A 15,586-nucleotide genomic window follows, 5' to 3' on the forward strand; every position below is an offset into this window, starting at 1 on the left:
ATATAAGCTGCTTAAAAAAGGGACTGACCCGTTTACTGCCAATAATTGGGCTTGACATTCTTACTTTGTCTGGTTCTTCAATTGTACGAGTTTTAAGAAAACAGCTTGGAAGTTTATGTTGATCTTCACTGCCTAAGCAGAGACTGGAGATGTGGCTCAAGTGGTAGAGAACCTGCTTTGCAAGTGTAAAGCCCTGAGTTCAAATCCCAGTCCTAAAAAAAAAAAGAAAAAAAATGTTTTCTTCACTGCCTAAGCAGAATTTTCTCAGATTTACTTTTTGTATTTTAACCAGGTTGCACTGAAGACCCAAAGAGCTCTTCTTGTAGTAATTGCATGATAAACTCACATGGCATTCGTGCCCTCTGGAGTTTCTGCCCTGCTGAGAAGCAAAACACATGCAGGTGAGGGGACCCCTTCTGCTATCTGTTCAGGAGAAGGGAGGGAGGGTGTCCTATGTGAAGAGGGAGGTTATCTTTACAATTTATTTCAGAACTTTTTATATTATGGGGTTCAAAGTGATTTTTTTTTCAGTACTGGGGTTTGAACACAGGGCCACACAATTGCTAGGCAGGCACTCTACCACTTGAGCCACTCCGCCAGCCCTTTCTTGTGAGTTTTTTTTTTTCCGAGGTAGAATCTCAGGAACTGTTTGCCCTCACTAGCTTTGAACCAGGATCCTCCTGATGTCTACCTCTTGAGTAGCTAGGATTACAGGTGTGTCACTGGTGCTGGCTCTATACACTGTGGGATGACTGAATCACAGTGACACCACATACCCACCATTTATTGGGGTGAGAACATTTAAAATCCTCTTTTTTAGCCATTTTGAAAATATGTCACTAGTTTGCCGTGAGATCAAACTCCCAGACTTACTCCTCCTAACTGTAATTTTGCACCCACGAACCCATGGCTACCTTTTTATCCACTCCTCTCCCCACAGCCTCTGGTGTCCACCATTCTACTCTCTACTTCTGTCAGTTCCTTTTCCCTTAGACTCTACGTATGAGATCATAGAATACTTCTCTCTGTGCCTGGCTAGTTCACTTAATGTAATGTCTTCTAGGCTCACCCATGTCGCCACAAATGACAGGATTTCCTTCCTTTTTAAAGGCTAAATAGTATTTCATTGTGCCTATATGCCACATTTAAAAAAATCTCATCCATTGATGGACACTTGGGTTGTTTCGTGTTTGGCTCTTGTGAATAATGCTGCAGTGAGCCCAGGAGGGCAGCCAGCTCTGCAACACAGATTGCAGTTCCCCTGGCACATACCCACTGGTGGGGTTTGCTGGATTCAATTGTTTTTAGTTTCTTGAGGCACGTCCACAGTTTTCCAGAATGGCTAGTTTATATTCCCACCACCAACAGGTGGCAGCATTCTCGGTGGTAGTGCTGTCTCCCTGAACCCAGCCTTGCTGTGAGAATTAAATACACTAACAGACCTTTAGCACCTAGATCAGTGCTGGCACGTGACAAGCACTGTAACCGTTAGTGTTGCTAGACGGTCTCTTCCCAGGGTACATGACGTGGTTGACGTCATCAACCAGTCTGAGCACTCAAGGTCAGCTGCAGGGTTGGCAGTCGGGATCTCTGTACCCCAGACCATGCACTGAACTGGTCCCACCATGCTGGCACCAGCGCCTCCGTGATCAAATGTATTTCAAGTAAGCCTATGAAGAAACGTGGAGGTGGAATTCAAATTTGCTCAAGAATACAAGCTGAGAAACATGAAATAACATCTGTCTGTAGGTCAGAGAGCTCTATTTGAAGTTTTGAATGGCTTCCTCAAAATATTAATGGTGTATGTTTGCTGATGGCTTGTGTGCAGCAGGCTGGCTTTCAGTCACTTCGCGCTCATTAACCACCTGCTACAATACCATCCTCATCCCCATAACCAACGAGGAGAGGCTTGGAGGGAGCTGCTTGCCCCAAGTTGCACAGCTGGTAAGTGGTCCTGATTTAACCAGGACTGAACCCAGTTTTTTTTGTATGTGTGACACTGGGATTTGAACTCAGGGCCTCATGCTTGCTAGGCAAGCACCCTTAGCACTTGAGCCGGTGGCTCGGCAGTAATCCCAGCTACTCAGGAGGCAGAGATCAGGAGGATTGTCGTTTGAAGCCAGCCCGGGCAAAGAGTTCACAAGACCCCATCTCAAAAAAGAAATCATAAAAAAGGGGGTGGGGCTGGTAGAGTGGCTCAAGTGTAGGCAGAGTTCAACCCCAGTACTGCAAACCAAAAAGCAAAGCAAGGCTGGGCATGGAGGTGGCGCATGCCTGCAATCCCAGGACTTGCAAGGTGGGACCTTGAAGATCTTGAGGCTACATAGTGAGAAGACCCTGTCGCAAAAAAATCTAATCTAAGAGTTTTACTTAAAAATAATAGGAGAGATGGGTTAAGTGGGAACTCCACAGGCAATCCTCACAACTCAGTCAAATGTTTGCAGAGTCCTGTGGGTGTGCCCTCACTGTTTGACATGCACTAAATACTCTCTCTTCTTTCTCACTATAAGAGCAACGTCATTTTTCAGTTTCCACAAGCTGGATTCAAGCAGGTCCCCGAAATCCTTCAGCATCCGAGACTGTAGGTGTACAAGGGGTCGAAGCATTTGGTCATCGTCCTAAAAAATACATGAAAGAAGAAAGGAAAGCAGTAAACAGTATCGTTAGAGTTAAAAGCACTTTGCGTATGTAAATAGGCTGTAGTGGGTTTTCTCCTCAGGCAGAAAACTGCATTTGAAAGCTGCTAGCTGGGTCGGGAAGTCAGAGCAGCAGACTGGTTTCAAAGTGCCAACTGAGTGCCCAGAACTGATGAGGTGACCTAATACTTCACCAGGGTGTGCTCCAGGTTCTTCAGTACCGTGCCTGTGCTGAGGTTTGTAAAGGAACTTGATGTGCCCTCTACCCCAGAAGCAGAAGAGATTTGGGGATACCATGGCCCAGCGTGCCAGTGACAAATGGCAGAGGAGAGGGGTAGGACCACTGAGCACGGGAACAGATAACCAGCAGTCAGTGTGGCCTGGCACAGTGTTTTAGGGAAATGCCTGCTCAGACCCTACTCCAGTGAACTTTCCATGTCTGCTTCCCGTTTTAAAAATACTAACAAACACTCCAAGATAAATAGAGGCCAGCAACTAGTACATTTGTGCAAATATTCCAAAATGTGAAAACTCCTTTCCCAAGCATTTCGGATATGGCATTCCAACCTGCAGATCAAAGTCCCAGGCTGTGCTTATTCTTAACTTTGGTGTGTCTTTCGTCCAGCCGGTGTTTCCTTCTTTTGTGTTGTGAGGTATGCACAAATGTCCCCTGAGCACCTGCTGAAGCAAGGCCCTGCCTCGGCCTCACACGCGCTCCCCTCCCCAGAGGCAGCTGCTAGCCAGACCTGTGCAATAACCATTTTGTTGCACTTCTGAGCAGTTTACCACCTATAACACAATCCTTAAACAGTACGTTTTATCTGTCTTTATTTTTTTTACTTTTGGTGGCACTGGGGTTTGAACTCATCATGTTTGCTAGGCAGGTGCTCTACCGCTTAAGCCACTCTGCCAGCCCTTACCAGTCTTTAAATATCTGTAAATATTTTAAGACTCATACTCTGTAGCACTATTTTTTAGAAATTCTTTGGCATTTCCTATCTATATGAGCATGCCATTTGGGAACAATAATGGAGCCACACAGCGCATGGGACCAACAGACTGGAGCAGCACTGGCCCTGCTGTGTCCAGATGTGACACATTACATGGCCTGACTCGTGCCTTAGGCTCACAGGTGTAAAGTAAGTAACAGCGTCTTCCTCAGAGGCGGTGGTTGTGAGAGTAGTCAGTCAGCGCAAAGTGCTTATAAGCAGATGCTACTGGTCCCCTCGCAGCCTCACACTTTGTGATTCAGAAGGGCTGCCCAGCACCCTGACTTCTCCCTGGGAGGGGAAGCTTAGCCTGCTGAGTGCTTGCTGAGATTATCGTCACCCTACTTCTCCGAGATGTTTCTCTTCAGAGGATGCTGAGAGTTTTTTCACATGCTTTTCCTGCATCTGTCAGAGGAATCAGATTATCTTTCTGTAATTCATCTTAACGTGCTGAATCACTGGGTCTATAACGATGAACCGCACTTGTATCCTGGGCTGTGCTGCATACCGTAAAATAAACGATGTGCACAGAACAGAAAGGCCACAGCAAAGGCACGTGGAGGTCACAGAGCAACTTTAAGCCCTCAACTTGCCATCTGCTTAATAAGCACATGTCCCAGCTCAGAAAGCACACACACAGTGACAGCAGACCGTCTAAAGGGTCCTGTCACTCCCAGGAGGCTGTTCCTTACAGGAGGTTCACGCTGTTTCACGGAGAAACTGCCCTCTGGCCACATTCATGCTTCGGTGAACACCTTCAGTGCTCGGGCCAACTCTCGGTCGCAGCTGGCCTCCGGAGCACAACTCAGGTTAGTCTCTCCGACTGACAGCAGTGGTGCTGTCATCCCAGTTACCTTCTGGGTACTGGAAGGCCTGCGTGCTAGAGTAGGAATAGAAAGAAAAGGCACTCACCGTTCACCGATCTCCCCAGGCATCCCTGGGCTGCCTTACTTGGGAACTTTCTAGATCTGCATTTTTCAGCAGATTTATGGCTCGAGTTTGTTCCCATCCAAAGAACTCTCACAGGGCAGAAGAAAAAAATGTTTGTGATACAAGATGTGAACCTCATGAAAAAGTTCATGTCTTAGAGAGGACACCCCAAACGTGGGAGTTTGCGGTGAGCTACACAAGCACAGCTGGAGCCAGCTCACCTCGTTGCCCAGAGCTCGTTTTCTCCAGGGACTCCTTGAGAAACATGTTCTCCTCTCTCAGGGCTCTGTTCACATTCCTGAGCAGTTCGGTCTCCCGCTCTAACTTGAGCAGCTTCAGGCAAAGTTCCGATGTCTGGTTTGGTGTGGTCTACAAAGGATATGTCTGTTCAGCTAGGTGACCTGGGGATTCTTGCTACCTTGTGTAGCAAGATAGGGACGTGGGGGGCAGGGGTAGGCCCCTTGGGTACACAGGACATCATCAAGGAAACCTTTATTAAAGGGAAGGAACACTGAGGACCCTCAAGCAGCTGTCACCTGAGATGGCCATCTTAATGTCACATATACACACCTGGCTCATATCCTTCACACTGGAAAATCTCTTGATGTCCACCATGATGTGGCCTTCACCTGGGACCAGGAGATCCAGCTGAGAGCAGCTCAGCTGGGTGCAGCCTTCTGTAGTGTACAGGAGAGACAGCCAAGGATGGAAGTGACAGTTGTCCATCCTTTGAGGACATGGTAAGCCATGGACTCCCCTGTTGGCTTCTGTCCCTGCTATAAAGACCTTGACTGCCTCCCCCTACTCTTCTGCAGTTCTACAATACACACCATGCAAAGCAGTGAGGAAACAAGGTACCTTGCAGGCCCCACAAGTCAACAATGAGGGCGTTTGTCTGCAAGTAACTGAGGAACTCCTGCGATGCCTGGAGGGCTGCGAAGTGGACAGTCTCTTCAACTTGGGGGTTCACACCTTCCCAGATAGGTTTGGTATATAAAGTGTTTGGAAGATCATAAACTCTGTACCTGAGAAAAGCACATAAAATAGTTGAAACCAGAAGGAAAACATTTATAAAGAGAAATTCAGATAAGCCAAAAACACCATTAGTCAGATGAAAAGATGATCTAGAATCTGTTCTGGTGATTGCTGCCCCAGCACCCATCACTCAGCAGGAGCATCGTCACTGTAACCAGCAATGTCTCATAAATAAGAAGGATTTTAGCCAGCACCAGTGGCTCACACCACAAGCCATCTACTCAGAAGGCAGAGATCAGGAGGATCAGATCCAGGCCTGCCATGGTAAATAGTTTGCGAGACCCTATCTTGAAAAAACCCAACACAAAAAAGATCCGGTGGAGTGGCTTAAAGTGTAGGCCCTGAGTTCAAACCCAAGTACTGCTTAAAAAAAAAAAAAAAGACTTTAATAAGTATTTTCTACTTAAGATACTCTAAAATTGCTAGTTCTCCGTGTGAAGTGGTTGCTTGGTTTCTATACTTCAGTTTCCCTTCATTGCTTTACTTTGAAATATAGCCTAACTCTGGAGCACCTGCCATATAACATTACAGCTCTTTTGTTTCCAGCAAAAAACATTTTGCTTAGATAGTTTTACTGGACATCGTTTCTGATATTGAAAATTTCTGACTACCGCTTCAAACAGTAAAAGGTTCAGTGTACACTGACCCTAGTCCAGCGACCTGGAGGGACATGTGGCTTCTCTACTCCAGTCATTATGGAGTTGACCAAACAGAAACAAGAGAATTTCATGATGCACTTGGTTTTAAAACTTGAAGGAAGGCTCCCGCCCCCCAGGGCCATGCAGTAGGAGGCATGTGCACTGGCCAGTACCCCATCTGAATGCCCCGCTTTGCGTCTTCCTTCAGCCACTTGACACCAAGGCACCGGTCAAGGTGAATCTGGAAATCGATCCTCTTGCCCAGTAGCTCTAAAGGGTCAGTAACCACTTCCTCCTCACCACGTTCTCTGCAGACGAGAGGGGAACACAGATCTCCGGTCAGCACTGGGTATCATTCCGCTGTGGAGGGGTGGGAGATGTGGTCAGTTGCAGAATCCATGCATTGGCAAGAAGCCCTCTTCGTGGTGCTTCAAGGAACAATACAGCCCAAACTCATAAGGAGCTTTAGGTTGGTCCCAATGGGAAGATCAGCCTCCCTAGTTGTACTTTCCCTTGGAGAATTCTGTACAGTCCAGAGTCCACCTTGGGCCTCCCAGCTCAGAAACTGAAATGGACTTGGACAGCTTTCCAACAGGGACCTCCCACAATGTTTGAAGCCTATGAACTATAATGGCATGATTAACTTGCAGTGTAACCATCGGACAGTCTAGAAGGCTGAGGTAGCCGGGGTTGCCTTGCAGTCCCTGTGTTTTGGTCAGCTTGGTCTCTTGGTTGACCAGAACCTTGAGGTTTTCACTCCCTTGAGCTGGTTTCCTCTCAGCAAGACGAAAGGGTTGCTGTGGAGGACCGGCACCCAGGCCAGCCCTCTGCCAGCCTCCTTCCTTTTGTATAAACTGCCTGGGGTCTAAAGAGAAAGCAGATACAGTAGCCTGAGAGGAGGGTAAAATGTAGTGGAGCAGAGTTTAGGTCAGAACTGACAACCTAGAATAAATCTGTTCCCACAGTTCACCATGCCCAGCTCTGTTTATTGGCCTTCTGGAAAACCCAAGATTAGAGACATAGCAGCCACATCTCCCCAGAGGGCCAGTTTTTTATTGGCACAATAATGAAGTTCTCTCTGCTTTCGTTTTTACACAGGAAAGCTAACCTGAAGTAACATGGTTAATAAGTCAATCAATTATTTTTTCTGTTAGAGAAAAAGAACAAAGGAACAGACAGGCACCTACCAAAGCTGGCGAAGCAGCTCTCTGCCTCTGGCTCTGAGCTTTGGCAGCAGGATGAGTCTTCAGCAGGAAAACAGTGTCCTGTGTATGATGGATGCTGACCTCTGGTCAGGAGAGGGCTACAAGTGGGAAGGTCCCACAACACACTGACTTCTCTCCTCCGAGAGTCACTGATGGCGCCAACTCAGTCTTCTGGTGCTTCTTCAAGGCTCCTACTACACCTGCCTTTTTGCAGGATCTCTTCCTCATTCCTTTAGTTCTCCAGGCAGTGCTAAGCTGGGCATTTGGCCAAGTCATGAATGAATGAGCTCATCCACGGGTCTTACTAATGACCACTTCAAGTACCAAGCTGACCACCCCCTCACAAGGACTCAGGCTTGTTCTGGATTTTCTATGTGTGAATCCCAAATGATACCTACCGTCCTGTTGGGGAGCAGGGGGTGATGCAGATGTGCAGCACGGCCTCCTCCAGCCCGTCACAGCTCAGAAACTCCACCTGTTCCTCCAACTTCATGCAGTAGGCCAGTGCCTGGAGCCAGATATGGGCTGAGCCCACGTGCACAACTTCAGCAGAATCCCAGAAAGGGTCATCGTCTTGAGCCACGTGGCTGCCTTCTCCATCTAGAGAGCGCTGGTAAAGTTCCTCCATGAGGAATTTCCTATTGATGAACTTGGCTTCTGACCAAACCCACACCTGGAAATGCAAGCATAAGTCACCAATATGTAGTTTCAGGTGACACTCTAACAGTTATCTAATTTTTCCCAGCATGCTCTCTCCAGTGGGTAGACTTCCAGTACCCAAGACCACACAGCACTCTTGACAAACTCAGCTGTGGTGACGCCCTTCAAGAACCCACATTCATCCTGCACCTGTGACCTCAGCATTGTTTGAGTCTCCTGAGCCCAGGAAATGACTTAGGGGAGATGACGATGGAGTCAGAAAACAGACCCTCCAGGAAAAATGAGGTCTGGGATTTGGGACACACCAAAGAATGGCCCTCAGAGAAGCCCGTGTCCTAATCCCTGGAACCTGTAGGTTTGTTACCTTACATGGCAAAGGGGACTTAAGGCTGCTGATCAGCTGACCTTACAAGGAGACGAGCTTAGATTACCCAGGTGGGCCTGGAGTCATCACAAGGGCCTTAAGTGTGAAGTAGGAAGCAAGGCAGGAGAGGTACTGTGTGGCTGACAAAAGATGGGGGAAGAGGCCACAAACCAAGGCTTGTTGGTGACCTCTAGAAACTGGAAATGGAAAGGAAATAGATTCTCCCATTTGGCCCCCGGAGAGAAAAATTGCCCAGAGACCCATGTTGAACTTGTAGCCTGCAGAGCTACAAGGTTAACACTTGGGTCATTTAATGAGTTTGTGATAACCTGTCACAGCGTGAACAGAAGACAAATGCAGGGCAGTTGGTCTGGAGCACCCGGACAGTGGCTGCACTGCAGGTGCTTGGGAGGCTCCCCAGCGCACGGGCAGCACGTGGGTGCCCTTATCTGTGTTTCACAGAGACCTGAAGAGGTCGAGTCCCTCGTTCCTGGTTCACCCCCAGGAAGCACAAGGCCAGGCCAGGAGCCTGCACTGTCTGCCTGGAACACCTACCATGGAAAGACACAACCCCTAAGCTGCAGTAGGAGGGGTTCCAGTTAGCAAGTTTCTTAATCATAAACGTCACATCAGAAGCAGCTGCCAAGCAACTTCCCTGGGAACTAGAGTAACAACAAAGAACCATGAGAAGTCACTCCCTCTCTGAGATGAAAACGACATTCTTCATGCAGCCTTGTGGTCTCTGTGGGCCTCTAGAAGCATGAAGAACCACTGTGCTCCCCCACCCACCCACCGGGGTGGTGCAAGATTGCCGAGTTCTAGTCCTTGTGGGTTTTTTGAAGGCCTTGAGGCAGGGAGCTAAGACAATGGGAATCAACACATCACACCAAATCAGAGCTGAGATGACCAAAATTATGAAATGAGTTCTCTGCCTGTGAAACTGGGCCTGTGAAACTTGACCTTGAAACTGGACCTTGTCCTGGGCACAAGAAAGAAGGTGCAGGGTTCCATCCCCAGCACCACACGGGTGGGGGCGGGGAGAGGCTGGCCTTCACCTAGAACACTTGAGCAACTTCAGGGCAACAGCAGAAGCTCCAAACCCAGAAAAGTCTCAGTCGCTCAGCAGAGCAGACCATCAAATTCAGGGCCAGCCCTCCAGCAACAGCTGCTCAGATTCTCCCACTATGGAGAGCCCTCAAGAATTAGCAGCAGGGCCTCTCCAGGCAGGCTGAGGATAGGTGCTGGCCAAGCTGGGTGTGTGGGTTGCTCAGGAGGTGTCATGTACATATGGGTCACCACAGGACAGGCCTGGAATTGCCTGTTTCTTTCTCTGAAGGCAGTGGGAGAAGAAACAGGGTCTTATGTTCCTAAAAAAGACCTTCCTGACAGTAATGTCAAACTCGGGAGTTGGTGGCAGAATGGCTCAAGTGGTAGAGCGCCTGCCTAGCGAGTGTGAGACTCTGAGTTCAAGCTCCAGTACCACCAAAAAAAAAACCCAAAGAAAAAAAACTTAACTCTGGAGTAATCAGTCACTGGAGCTGTGAAATAGCCTTTTCTGTGGTCTTATGAGATATGGATGTCTCACTACTTCACACGTGCACACATAGTCTCACATGCTCATGTGTGCACATGGGCACCATTATCACTTGGATAAACTTTCAGACTCCTTAAAGATTTCAAGTCATGTTAAACATGAGCAAAGCATGTTCACTGAGCATCGTTAAGAAAGATCCAGGAGCTGGCGCCATGTGGGAGGGACAAAGAGAACATGGAAGAGGGCCCCCAGAACCTCAGCTCATCCTTGGGACATATCCAGCAGCTTTTGAGTGTCCACCAGGTAAAAATGAAACCCTCTGTGACTCACACCTGCCCAAAGGGGCCTCACCTGTCGAGTCTGTTGGTTGGTCACCTTCACTATGACCTCTTTTTGGAGGTCATAGCCCCTGGAATCTGACGATCCTAAATTCTTCAACTTCAATTCCATGTACAGTCCCTGGTAAAAGGAATACTTCTCAGCTTACCGCTTTTGCAATTTCTTTTCCATTTCGCCCACACTCAGACTTTCTCAAATAACATGATTCAACTCTTGCTTCTTGGGCTTCCCACCAAGAGAAATGGCAGAACACCAGAATTTCTCAACGATAGCTTGGAACTAACAGTTGTCATGCTTCTTAAGTGATTAAATCTCTCACAAGGTTCTTGCTGACCAGGATCCTGCGTTACCAGGAGCTAACCCCAATCCAGAACCTCTCTGTAGCATAGCAGCTGTCAAGGCACCCAGACTCAGAGAGGTGCTGGGACAATCAGGGACCTTGTGGCTACAGCTGGGAAATGTTGGTCTGGGGTCCTAGGGGCCCTGGTCGGCAGGAATGCTGCTCAGGCTGGCTAGAAAGGCCTGTGTGTTAGTCTAGGAGAACTCCACACTTCTCTAGACTTTGATGTCCTTTCTGGACCTGACACTATACCATTTTCAGGCTATAGATAAATTACCCTTTTTTTTTTTTTTTGGTGATCCTAGAGTTTGAACTCAGGGCTTCACACTTACTAGGCAGGTGATCTACTGCTTGAGTCACACCTCCAGCCCCTTTTGTTCTGGCTATTTTGTGAGATAAGGTCCTGCTTTTTGCACAGGCTATTTATACTTCTTCCCACAGTAGCTGGGATGACAGGTGTGCCCCACCACGCCCAGCTTTTTCTGTTTGCCTGGACTGGCCTTGAACTGCAAGCTTTCTAATCTCTACCGCCCTTGAATTTAGGATTGCAGGTGTGAGCCACCAGTGCTTGGCTAAATTGCCTTCTTCAGCTCTTCACTCATTTGATTTGCTTCTGCAACCAGTGGCATGAGTTTGATGTAGTCCTGGAATTACAGCCAGGACGCTGGGGTCTGGTTGGCCATCTCCATGGTTCATGCTACCTGTGAAAGGCAGAGTAGATGTGGAAGTCTTTTTCTGTGACACTTTCCAGCTATAAATAAATTCAATGCTTGTCCGTTCATTCATGTAATTGCTTGTCTCATCCATCAAGCTCAGCTGCACCCTGACAGGAGGCTCTGTGCCATTTTGGTCTTAAGGTCCTGGACCCAAGGTGGCTCCAGACTGTCCAGGTGTGTGTGTGTGGGTAGAATCAGGTGGGCCACAGGTCTGGTGTTTTGTCCTGAAGCTGCTGCTGGCATGAAAGCAACCTACTCTTACTTTCCTTATGGTGGGGGAGGAGGGTTGTAGGATGACCAAAGACCCAGCCCCCTGCCAGCTGTTTCTGTGGATCGCACAGTTCCCCAGGCCTGACTCCCCAGAATTGGCCCCTGGGCTGCTCTGCTGGACCCCAGTTCTCACTAGGACCAGACACCTCAAACCCAAGGTCTGAGGTTGTGACACCACTATCTAGTGCTGTCGGGTGTTTGTCAAGAACTTCAGCAGAAGAGCGAGGAGGTGAATTTCAAGTCAATTCCTTTGGCAAAATTCTGAGAAACACACTGGTGCAGGGAGGAGGGAGGACCAAGTTTGCACCTATACAGGGCACCCCACTGCCCTCCACCCGCTGTCCACGCGGTTTATGAAGGCCAGTGAAGCGCAGGTGTCTCCTCTGGAGGCCAGCGCTTCATGAGGCCCTCAGGGGTCCAGCTGTCCTGGGCACAGCCCGGGTGCTGGGAGAGGGAGGGGGTGCGGGACCCCTCAGGGCTGGGAGGGCTCCTGCAGTGCTGTGGGGTGGGGCGAGGGGGAGGGCAGGGGAGGGAGGGCTTGGCTCAGAGACCTGGGGCCTCCCCGCTCCTCCGATCTCCCGCCCAGCGTGGGCCCCGGTTCTGCGTGGTCCCGGGGTGGGGCTCAGGGCACTGCCTTCTCCTATCTCGGCACTCCTTCCCCATTGCTCCGCCCTCACTCCTTAGGGAACGCGTCTCGGCGGCGTCTCCACCCTCGGCCGCGCCGGCGCGTGGCCCTGGCTTCCGTCCCAGCACCGCGAGAGCGCGCGCTGTGAACGCGCGCCGCCTACCAAGCGAGCCCGCGCTCAGGCCCGCCGCGGCCGCCCGCTCCAGCTGGAAGAAGTCGTAGTCGAACCTGCTCCAGTCCTCGCCGCCCCGCTCCGACGGGAACCCCACGTACAGGTAGGCGCTGTTGGACCCCAAAATGACCCGGTCCTAGGGGGAGACAAGGCCTCAAAGGGGGTCGCAGCCCGGGCGAGCCCAGGAGGACCCGGAAACTGCAACCGCGGGAGCGCACCCTCCACGAGGCGCGTGAACTGCAGCGCGGGCCCGCGGGGCCCGGCTCAGCCCTCCGGGAGACCGCAGGGGGAGTGGGCGGGGCCGTGGTGAGGGGGCGGGGCCGGGCTTAGACCCGGAGGGCAGAAGGGAGACCTCAGGGGGGGAGTGGGCGGGGCCGTGGTGAGGGGGCGGGGCCGGGCTTAGACCCGGAGGGCAGAAGGGACCGCAGGGGGTAGTGGGCGGGGCCGTGGTGAGGGGGCGGGGCCGGGCTTAGACCCGGAGGGCAGAAGGGAGACCGCAGGGGGAGTGGGCGGGGCCGTGGTGAGGGGGCGGGGCCGGGTTTAGACCGGAGGGCAGAAGGGACCGCAGGAGGCGGGGCAGTGGGCGGGGCCGTGGTGGGTGAGCAGGGACAGAGAGAGGGGCCGTAGGGAGGGGCGGACAGGGCCACCTCCCATGGGCGGGGCAAGAGCTGGTGCGAGGCTGGGGGGCCACCTGAGGCGCAGGGGTCCCGAATATCACTGAAGGGTAGTGGCCCAGCACCCCTCCTATCTAGAGGCGGTGAGAAGGAGCTGGGAGAAGGGACAGGGCAGCAGGGAGCCCCGTGAGAGCCACTGTGGCCCTGGGGACCCGGAGAGGGTGGCGATTAGATATGGAGCGAAACTCAGAAGGACCTGTGTTTGAGAGAGGCTGAAGGACCCTTCCCAAGGCCAGGCCCCAAAATCATCTCATGTCAGCAACTGTGAGGTCCAGAGAAGTGAAGGGACTAGCTCATGACACACAGCGAGTTAGGCACAGATTGTCACCACCACGAGGTCCAGCAGAGGTGGCAGCGCCCAGCCTCACCCTCCAGTACAGCTTAGGAAACTTACCAAGTGCTGCAGCTTTGTCCTGGTGGTGACAGGCACCCCGTTAACCACTACGTTGCTCTCGTCGTATGGAGTGACTGTCACTTTACCATCCAAATTCGTGAAGGAAGCTTATCTGCACTTCTAAGACGACAGGAGTTTGTCCCAGGCACCAGTGAATTATGACCTTAGTGACCAGTTCGCAAGAAGTAAGATGTACACCTGGGTGCCGTGGCTTTCCGTGAGTGCAGACAGAGGGAAAGGCCCTGCCCGACAGAGCGCAGAGATCGGGGGACAGCAGAGCAGCTGAGGACCTACAGCTGTCAAGAGCCAGCAGGTGTAGGACCATCACAAGTCCTCAAAAGCTCACTGCCCAGTGGTGGGGAAAATAAAAAACATGTTTTAGGAGCCAAGACATGGAATCAAGTTAGGTGTCTATCAACAGATGAATAAATGATACAGAGCACATATGCACCAGGGACTACTGGTCAGCCACAAGTGAATCCTCATGTTTACAGCAACATAGATGGACCTGGAAAACATTGTGCCAGGTAAAACAGGCCGGGCACAGACAGGCAAAAGCACAAATGTCACATGTGGAAGCGAGGATGTTGATCTCAAAGAAGTAAAGAGCAGAACAGTGGTTACCAGAGCCCAGGAAGCGTGTGGGGAGGGGAGGACAGAGGGGGGATGGTTAATGGGGTCAGCAGGAGTAACTTGTAATGTCCTACAACATAGCAGGATTACAGTGATTGAAACAAGAACTGAATACAGAGAGGATTTCGAGTGTTCCCAACACAAGGAACAGGTGACAGGTGTGCCAGTTACCCTCTTCTGATCAGTGCACGTTGAACACACGTATTGAAATGCTGCTCTGTCCCCCTTAAAATGGACAGGTACTGTGCTGGTCAGAAACATCTTTCTTAGAAGATGTCTCCTAATGAGCCTTGTGTGGTACAGCTTCTAGGCCTTTATCTATCTGTACAAACTAGATGATATGGTACATGATCTGGGGATGGACATGATAGTGTCAGCGTGACTGTCACTGGATGTGTGTCCTGCATGACCAGCTTCCTAACTGCTCTTCCTGGATTCCTTGGCTTCTAGGATGTTCTAGATGCTGAGATGCATGCCCATCCACAGCCCTTGTATGCATGGGGCCCAGGGATCCTGCAGGGAAGATTTTAAGCTCAGCTCCTCAAGGGAGTTTGGCCAAGCACAGAGCTGTCTGTCTATTGCACTAAGGAAGTGGTCTGGAAAGGGAGGTGAGGGGTATCCCCAGGAAGGACCCAGAGGAGGCTGGAGTGCAGTGAGGCAGTACCAACTGGCCCTCAGGCAGGACACACCAACCCCTCCCATAAGCACTTGGGAGGCCTGCTAGTGATCAGCGAGGCCTCCTTCCTTGGGATATGTATTTGACAGTACTAGGGTTTGAAAGGGACCCTAAGGTCTCTTTCTGAGAGAGCAGATCACCCCTGCTGGCCAAATTCTGGGGGCAGGAGCAAGAACCGGGAGCAGTGGCCTCCCATGCAGGCAGATCATAGCTGAGGACAGCTGTGGTTGGATAAAACCCACCCCAGGATTCACACAGGCTCCTGAGGGAATTTCCTCCCAGATTCACTGCTTCAGCTGGTGAAGAAAGCAGTGAGCAGACCACAGGGGTCTGGGTTAGAGTGTGAGACCCTCCTGAAGCCATCTGGCAGCAGTGCTCAGTGGGTAGCCAAGGAGGGTCTGGAACATTTCTCATCTTACTTGTCCAGCAGGATTTGTGGTCTGGCTTGTCATATCTAGGTAGCCTTTGATGGTCTCCTCTGGACTGAGAAATCCTGAGTCCCCAGTCCTGCACAAAGATGCTGATTCTCAGATACTCACCCCAAACCTTGAAGAGTGATGGTATTTGAGGCAGCCTGGCCAGCATCACACGAACCTGAGAAGAGTCAGGACACTTCACTGTCAGAACTTGAGCCTGGTAAGTCTGGTGCCTTAGAAGTGGCATTCTCTCTCTAGTAGGATCTTATGAAGAGTTTTCCAACTTGGGTTGTCAGTTACAGTGGCCCTCGGACATGACCTTGCTTTATGAATAATTGTT

At 50.6% G+C, this 15,586-nt stretch overlaps 1 protein-coding gene across 1 annotated transcript in view; it reads right to left on the reverse strand.

Moving 5' to 3' along the window:
• Positions 1-6: 6 nt before the first annotated feature.
• Positions 7-15,586, reverse strand: part of LOC109675838 (kinesin-like protein KIF28) — a 51,210-nt gene continuing 35,630 nt past the window's right edge. Inside the window, 13 exon segments of the mRNA XM_074044802.1 lie at positions 7-2,618; positions 4,366-4,505; positions 4,777-4,924; positions 5,126-5,232; positions 5,414-5,580; positions 6,402-6,536; positions 7,832-8,106; positions 10,343-10,450; positions 11,252-11,320; positions 11,322-11,371; positions 12,445-12,589; positions 13,522-13,641; positions 15,366-15,424. Coding sequence (XP_073900903.1) covers positions 2,463-2,618; positions 4,366-4,505; positions 4,777-4,924; positions 5,126-5,232; positions 5,414-5,580; positions 6,402-6,536; positions 7,832-8,106; positions 10,343-10,450; positions 11,252-11,320; positions 11,322-11,371; positions 12,445-12,589; positions 13,522-13,641; positions 15,366-15,424 — 1,679 coding nt within the window. The 3' untranslated portion in view covers positions 7-2,462.

This window comes from Castor canadensis, chromosome 11, assembly GCF_047511655.1.
Source record: "Castor canadensis chromosome 11, mCasCan1.hap1v2, whole genome shotgun sequence".
In the NCBI taxonomy this organism is placed as follows: Eukaryota; Metazoa; Chordata; class Mammalia; order Rodentia; family Castoridae; genus Castor; species Castor canadensis.